The 8,239-nt window shown below is 41.7% G+C and overlaps 2 protein-coding genes across 5 annotated transcripts in view; one reads left to right on the top strand and one right to left on the bottom strand.

Moving 5' to 3' along the window:
* Positions 1–514, bottom strand: part of LOC119193792 (spidroin-2-like) — an 11,422-nt gene extending 10,908 nt beyond the window's left edge. Inside the window, exons 1-2 of the mRNA XM_037447516.1 lie at positions 171–514; positions 14–78 (exon numbers count right to left, since the gene is read on the bottom strand). Of these exons, the coding sequence (XP_037303413.1) occupies positions 14–78; positions 171–514 (409 nt within the window). The remainder of the gene's footprint in view (positions 1–13; positions 79–170) is intronic.
* A 5,601-nt stretch (positions 515–6,115) lies between these two features.
* Positions 6,116–7,958, top strand: LOC115448955 (leucine-rich repeat-containing protein 71). 4 transcript variants are annotated; one of them, XM_030176601.2, is made up of 3 exons: positions 6,116–6,403; positions 6,532–6,581; positions 6,816–7,958. In XM_030176601.2, exons 1-3 carry the CDS (start codon positions 6,244–6,246, stop codon positions 7,869–7,871), a joined length of 1,266 nt encoding a protein of 421 aa, XP_030032461.1. In that variant the 5' UTR covers positions 6,116–6,243; the 3' UTR covers positions 7,872–7,958. The 4 variants fall into 4 exon arrangements, with proteins under 4 accessions (XP_030032461.1, XP_030032460.1, XP_030032459.1 ...); XM_030176600.2 differs by having other exon boundaries at positions 6,116–6,406; XM_030176599.2 differs by having other exon boundaries at positions 6,532–7,958.
* The last annotated feature ends 281 nt before the right edge of the window (positions 7,959–8,239 follow it).

Raw genomic sequence — 8,239 nt, 5'->3', positions numbered from 1 at the left:
GCACGCCACGTACCGTCTTGGTTTGTTCGATTGGACAGACATTTTGCGCTCCATGTACGCGGTGTGAGATTGCACCCACTGTAGCCAGTTCGCATGCTTAACAGCGATATGTGGTTATGTGGGTAGATCCCACATCACTCCCCTCAAGCGAAGCGTACATTTGGTTTTACCACTCTCCGGATCTGGTGACGTAGGGCTGGTTAGACTGTCGAAAACTAAGGTCGGCTGTCTCCTCGATCGTTTCAGTGCAGATGTAGGCTGGCTTAAGCCTGTCTAGCGATATCACAGCTGAACGAAGCGGTAACTTGATCTTAAAGTATTTGTCGTAACGCTTGATAACTTCGTAAGGGCCGTCGTAGGGCGGAGTCAGCGGAGGAACAACTTGATCGTTTCGCACGAAAACATGTGTGCACGTTGCCAGGTCTTTGTGCACGAACGGCTCGTCCAGTACTGTTAGAGCAAGATGTAGACTTGAGCGATGCCATGGTGTCCATAAGCCGACGAATGTAGTCATTTTCCTCATGACTTAACTTAGCCGTCGGGATGATGAAATCAGACGGTAAACGGAGTGTTGTTCCGTATGTCATCATTGCCGGGCTAAATTTTCCGTTGGGGCGGAGTGCGGTGCGTAATCCCAAAAGCACTGTAGGCAATTCATCCGTCCACTAGAACAGAGCTACCGCGGGCCATTAGTGCTGCTTTCAAAGTTCGATGCCATCTTCGATAAAGGCCGTTGGATTGTGGATGATAGGCTGTAGTGCGGATGCGTGAGATGCCAAACTTCTTCATCAGTGAGTTGAAAAGTTGCGACTCGAATTGCCGGCCTTGATCGGTTGATATGCGTGACGGGCATCCAAACCTTGTAATCCAGTTGTTGTATATAGCTTTCGTTACGTTTTCCGCCGTGATGTCAACTAGTGGAATTGCCTCCGGCCACCTGGTGCAACGATCGATGATAGATGAAGACAGTAGCGACAATTATTAGACAATCGCAGTGGTCCCACAATATCGACATGTATGTGTTCGAAGCGCTCAGAAGGCGGAAATTCGCCTAAAGGTGTGGTTACATGGCGGTGTATCTTGGCTCGCTGACAGTCAAGGCATGCTCTGGCCCAGTTGCTGATGTCTTTGTTCATGTTTGGCCAAAAGAATTTCGTACTGATCTGCTTCCGTGTGGCTCTGATACCTGGGTGACACAAATCGTGTTGCGCTCTGAATGCAGCAAAACGATATATTGGCGGCAGATATGGTCGAGGTTTGCCAGTGGACATCTCGCATCTGATTGGTCGGTTGTTTCCTTGCTCGGTGACGTCACTGGAAGTTCAAGTTGGCTTGCTTTTCGGAGTTGCTCTAGTTCAGGATCGCCGCGTTGATCGAGAGATAGCTTTTCGTAATCGATGGGGGAAGGACATTGTAATTCTTCGATGCGAGACAATGCGTCGGCCACTGCATTTTCGTCGCCGCGCACATATTCTATGTTACCACAAAATTGGCTGATAAAGTGCAACTGCCTCTCTCTCTTTGGCGTGTCGGTACTGCTTGCAGGACGTTTGAGTGCATAAACCAACGGTTTATGGTCAGTGAATACGGTCACTTCGCAGCCTTCTATAAGCCGTCGAAAGTGTTTCACCGCAGTGTAAATAGCCAGTAATTCGCGATCATAGACACTGTAGCGACGCTGTGTTGGGCTCATCGTCTTGGAAAAATATGCGAGTGGTTTCCACACATCGCCCACCTTTGTTGCAATACGGCACCAAGGCTGCAGTCAGAGGCGTCTGTCATTATTGCCAGTGGGGCACCGATGACTGGGTGCGCCAGAGTCGTGGCTTTCAAAATGCTTTGTCGGCACTTTTCGAAAGCTTCATTAGCTTCTGCGTTCCACTCTATCGGTGACTTGTCGTTGCGTTTCCTATCTTTGCAAGTATTTGTTAAGCTCAGTTTGCAGCTCCGCTTGATGTGGCAAACAGCTACGATAAAAATTGATCATGCCCAGGAAACGGCGTAACTCGGCGACTGTTTTTGGTTTTGGGTAGCTGGATATGGCCTTGACGCGTTCATCAGTGGGTTGTATGCCATCAGCAGACACGTTGTAGCCAAGAAAATTGATTCTTTCTTTTCCAAACTCGCATTTTCGACTTTTAAAGTGATACCATATTTGTCGAGGCGTTCTAGGACTCGCCGTAATAGATTTTGTGGCTCTCTTCGTCCGTCGAATATAATAAAATATCGTCGACAAAACAAAACAATTGTCTATGCCTCGTAGAACCTCGTGCATAAACCTTTGAAATGTTTGGCTGGCATTGCGTAATCCGAACGTCATACATTTGAATTCAAACAAGCCAAACGGTGTGGTTATCGCCGTTTTCTGGGAATCTTCCTTGGCAATCGGGATCCAATAATATGCCATTCTTATGTCTAGTTTAGAAAATATTTTCATATTGTGCAATTGATATGTAAAATCTTGTATGCGAGGTATCGGGTAGCGGTCGGGCAGGGTGACAGCGTTCAATCTTCGATAGTCGCCGCATACACGTAGACCTCCATCCTTCTTCTTTACGACGTGCAGAGGGCTCGCCCACGGACTCTTAGAGGTGTGCAGATACCCATCTCTAGCATCTTGTTGAATTCTTCCTTTGCCACCTTATACTTGTCAGGAGGAAGGGGGCGGGCTGGGCGAAGAGCGGGGGGCTTGAAGTTTCTATGTGGTGAACGACATCATGTTTTACCGGCTGTTTAAGTGACATCGGTCGTAATAGGTCCGGATACTGGATCAGGATGTCGTGGTATGCTTGGTCATGGTTAATGATGTGTATTGTTCCCTCGAATGTTTTCACTTCAAAGGCGTCGATTGCTAGTTCTGTGACCTTGTCGATCAGTTTTTTTCGATGAAGATCGATTAGCAACTTGTAGTGACGGAGAAAGTCTGCTCCCAGGATAGAGGTTTTGACATCGGCGATAACGAAGGTCCACGACAGATTACGACGAAGGCCTAGATTGAGCCTGAGCGTCTTCTCTCCGTATGTTCTGATGGGGTATTATTCGCTGCATATAGTCTGTAGTCACTTGATGTCTTGATTTTTCTGCCAGGAGTGGCCGCTAACACTGATATTTCGGCGCCAGTGTCAACGAGGAAACGTTCTCGCGTGTCGCGATCGTAGACACATAGGCGGTTTGTAGGTATTGGGGACATCGACGCCCGCCACATTCGATGTCTGTTCTAGTTTAACGGCTTCTGTCTTCTGCAGCACGGCGATTCGCAGCGCCTTGCCTTATCACCAAAACGATAGTGAAACCGGCACTCCCATGTCGGGTCGCCAGGTTTGGTAGACGACTTACTGCGTTGTCGAGGTCTCGAATGGGAACGATCAGGGCGTCTCTTGCGTGAGTAACGCTGCATTGACCGTCCACGCAGTTCAGCAACCTCCAAGGTCAGCCTTTCAATTTGTTTTGCCAATATTTCCAACTGTGTGGGTACCCCGGGTCGCTTGTTTCTCCCGATACCGCTTCAATCTTTGCTGTGGCGGGTTCTGAGTATTCTACCATCTTGTCAGCCATGGCCGCCAGTGTCTCCAGCGACGACTCGGTGTTAACTGAGAGCACAACGCGTACTTGGGCGGGTAGATGCTTCATCCATTCAATACGCAGTCCGCCATCCGTAATCATCCCTCTACCAAGCTCGCATCTTCGCGCAGCAGCTGAGAGGGTTTTGATCACCCAACTCTAAGCCGCTGGTGAGTTTTTTGGAAGTTTCTGACATCAGAGTCTTCGTACGCAGCCAACAAACGAGTCTTCAAAGTATTATATTTGTCAGTTGCGGGTGGATTGTAAAGAATATCTGTGAGGTGCTGGAGGTCCGTTGCCTGTAGCTGTTGCAGCACGTAGCGATATTTTTGATCATCCGAAGTCTTCAGCGGGTCCACAACGGCTTCAAATTGCACGAACCATGCCCGAGGAATTTCTCGCCAGAAAGGTAGAAGTCTGGACTGTATGGGAGACAGCTGCCACGTCGAGTTCGAGCTTCGTTTCCTGATTTGCTTCGGTCTTCTCCATCACGTCGGGGTCACCAAATGTAGGGACACAGAATGAATGTGGTAATTGTTGGAGACGAATGAAACTCGAAGCTCGGATTAATAATGAATGATTTATTGACACAGGTGCCCTATATTTATACCAATTGCTTAACGCCAGTAAGATCGACACAACCAATGAGAGCGCGGGGCAGCAGTCCATCTCTCTCGCACGAACCTATAGCGCGCTCGCTCGCACACTATAAATATGCGCGCCTCAGCGCGCCGATGGCTGATTGCACGTCAAGTCCGATGCCGGTGAGCACGCCACGTACCGTCTTGGTTTGTTCGATTGGACAGACATTTTGCGCTCCATGTACGCGGTGTGAGATTGCACCCACTGTAGCCAGTTCGCATGCTTAACAGCGATATGTGGTTATGTGGGTAGATCCCACAATGGTATTGTGCTCTTTGAATTTGTCGTACAATCAGTTGGAGTATCCTTCAATCAGAATGATTGCTGATGTTTTGAAATATCAAAGCCATATAGCGAAACCGGAGCGGGCTACAGGTTTACTCAGAATTATAATAGATGGGAACCTAATCCCTAACTCGTGTGAGGAATACAAAGCAATTTATCTGCATCTAAACAAGATGATAAATGATAAACTTCCGGTAAATTTATCGAGTAGAAGACGGTCTTCATCATTCACGAAAAAATAAGTCTTTTAATACTATTAGGAAGTTTATAATTTAAGTAATGAGGGTACTTTTTAGTTTTAAGAGAGAATTTTAAGTTATGGTTAAGATTGTAATAGAAATAATATGTGTTAGTTACTTATATGATGGTAAGTTTACCTGAAGCAAAGAAAATTATGTTTAATTACCTACTGAAGAGACCGTTTAGTTTTTAAGAAAAGTTTTGTGAATATAAGAACAGGAATACCTTAGTTTTAATATTTTGAAAATATTACTTAAGCTTTAAAACGAAATAAATTGCATGATCTTGAACGTTGATCTTTATTTTATCAATAGATGGATAATCTTCACTTTGTAAGTTATATTTCGAAGCAGCAAACCTAATGTTTTGGTGTCACAAGAGTCCCACGGTCGAGTGCAAATGTTATTCATGGGGATAGGATTTGGAGACTCATAACTAGTAGGTACCTCTTGTTAATGGTAAAATTTTTAGAGATCAAAAGAGGAATGGTCATGCCCCGAAAACGGGCTAAGCGGCGTGCTAAGCGACAAGCGGCACAGCAGCGTTATCCGCACTGCTCCGTATCACGCAACCTGGATATAAGCTTCTTGGGCATCTTTCGGATTCCCCCATATATTTGTCTCGCTCAATCGTCGCTGCTGATACAAAACCGCTCGCCGTACCACTCGAGCGGCGATTTCGCGGCATGGCCCTAAAAGGATTTTTCTTATACGTAAAATTGAATAAAATGGGATTATGGAGTTTTTAAGAGCTGCAATTATTTATCCAACAGACTTATTGTAAATCGTTACTTCCAGACGATTCTAAATAATGAGTTACTCAAAGAAAATCCTTTTTCGATCATAATTTTGTTGATACGCCATTCAGATAAATTTGACCAGTTATGTTGAGGGGAATATATTGTGTATTTTGATCTGGGAATGCCTGCATCATGCCATCTAAATCATTCCCGAAGTGATGATGCGTTCATGAAGAAGTTACTTTACCCACCTAAAGTTTATATTACCTTTTGGGTAATGTTATAAGATGTTTACAAACTAAAAACATTATTACATGCGTAGAAAGTTCTGACAAGCGAAATTTATTTAAGTATTCAGAATTTTTGATTCCACAGCCATTTGATAATTAATCGCTGTGGACGTATCATTAGGAGTGGAGAGAGGGGGTCAATATCACGAATTTTTGTCTAAGGGAGCAAAGTTTAAATTGCATATGGATAGTCTCAATAATCCAACACGAGTACAAACATCTATATGTAACTACTTGGGTTGAATTTGGGGGCGGCAGCGTCCTCCTGCCTCTGCTTTCCTACCTCCATGCCCATAATGCTCTTTGGATATTTAAAAAGGAGATCTATTAACTCATAAAGTAAACATAAAATTTTACTCTTTGACGTTATAAAATGTCGCCTTTGTTATTGTCACATATATCTGTCAATTTTATAAACACAATTTTTCATTGAATTTATTGTTTTGGATATTTTTTATTTTTCTATTTTTGTTTTATAACTATAAAATGAAACCTGGGCTATCTCAATCTATGCGATCGATTCGATCTGCTTATAGTACACTAAATTATGAGGAGAACCGTGTGTTAAATTTTGATGAATACATGGTCATGGCCTGCAAGAAATTTGCTTGTGCATACCCTATAATCATCAAAAAGGACATACAAGGTGGTTAGTTATTTTTTATTAAAATACATAATAATAAATAGGAATTGTGAATATAGCTACTTTTAAATGATACTTTTTTTATTTCTTTGGAGAACATTTTGATAATTATACTTATTTATTCTTTTCAGATGACCCTTACAAATCTAGCAAACGTAGCGAATGCGGAAAATCCGCGAAGGTATGTATTGTGACACAATTCGTGAATGAAGATCTTCTTGCTGATCTAGAAAAGGGTAGTGCCTTAACTCACCCATCTGTTACAATGCCTCTTAATTTAATACACGAAGAAATGATACCAATAGACACTTTATACAATAACATGAATCAAATTGTCGAGATAGGAATACATAAAGTAAAACATGTTCATCGCATAGTTATACAACTGATATGCTTAATAGCCCCTTATTTTCAGCAACTAGCAAAAATCTCCATAACTAAATCTAATGTCGATGTTTACACTATCCATGAATTGAGCAAGATGTTGCCTCTATCTTACGTCACAGAAGTTTGTTTAGATCAAACGCATCTCGCGGAAGCCAATTATGCCATACTTTTAAATACTTCGCACCTCAGAACTTTATCTTTAAGTAGATGTCTTATAAACGATGAAGTTAGCAAATTGTTAGCATCAAAATTACATTACATGGCATCAGCTGAAACTGGTTTAATTGCTTTAAATCTATCCTCAAATCACATAACTGATTTGGGAGCGAAATATTTTGCAGATGCTTTAAGGACCAATAGACATTTACGCTATTTGAACTTGGCTGATAATCGTATTGGTGACGAAGGTGCATATCATATACTAGATATTTTGATGGAATTTCCACTAACTTACGAGGAAATAGTAAAAAAACGCAGACGGTATTTAGAATACTTAAAAATGAGAAGAGCTTTGTTCTATAAAGCTTACCATGAATGGGACTGCAAATCGGTCGACGAAAGTCAAGCAAGCAAAAAATCAATGCCTAAGAAACGAAGAATCTCGGCAACTTCGTTGAAAAATAAAGCAATTACAAAGAAAGATAAACCTACAAAGCAAAGTTTTACTGATGAATACGCGTTTTGTAAAGCGGACATGTTATCTGGTGAGATGATAGGTCCGTTCTTGGATCCTTTTGGGCCTAAGTTTTCCAAAATCAAAGATAATTATACGTATTGTACTGGTAATATGTGTTTGAGCTATTTGAATTTGGCGTATAATAATTTAACGTATCAAACTCTGAAGAAATTACATAACGTGGTGCTATATCAAAGCGTCAATAAGAAAATGGGAATGCAAGGCTTGATTAAAATAGTTATTGATGGGAATTTCATGCCGGCAACATCTCCAGAAATTCGTATGATTAATGAATTGATCAGTAAGAACATTTCTGCTTTTGGTAGTAAGGCACAATCAGAATATGGAAAGAGGAATAAAGGTACGCCTAGAATATCTGTGTTACCAGAAAGAAATATAGAAAAATAATTCGCTATACTGCTTTTTATAATACTTTATTGAGTTACAAATGTGTATTTACAATAAGAATTGAACAAATAAACAATATAAAATTAATTCTAACGTAAATTTAAATAATAATTTTGATATTTTTGGACTTTATTACGAACACTAGTTTTGGTAACTTTAGGTCAAAAAGTAAACGAAGAATATAAAAAAATTGTATAATAATTATAAAAATAAAGAAATATCGCGTAGATACGCTTCTAAGACATTTATAAAAGACAGCACCGACAAATTCGTTTATCAACGTCGACGTTTACTGGCATATAAGCTATTTTGGCAAATACTTATTCTACGTGGCATATACAGCCCTATACCTAATACCTCCAGACGAT

Source organism: Manduca sexta, chromosome 6 (assembly GCF_014839805.1).
Source record: "Manduca sexta isolate Smith_Timp_Sample1 chromosome 6, JHU_Msex_v1.0, whole genome shotgun sequence".
NCBI classification, from domain to species: domain Eukaryota; kingdom Metazoa; phylum Arthropoda; class Insecta; order Lepidoptera; family Sphingidae; genus Manduca; species Manduca sexta.
The sequence above is the reverse complement of the archived record's forward strand: the minus strand, read 5'-3'. Positions and strand labels throughout refer to the sequence as shown.

Coding starts and splice junctions, on each gene's coding strand:
- LOC115448955 (XM_030176598.2), top strand. CDS start 6,244: ATGAAACCTGGGCTATCTCAATCTATGCGATCGATTCGATCTGCTTAT. Junction 6,407..6,531: donor CAAAAAGGACATACAAGGTG/GTTAGTTATTTT, acceptor TATTCTTTTCAG/ATGACCCTTACAAATCTAGC.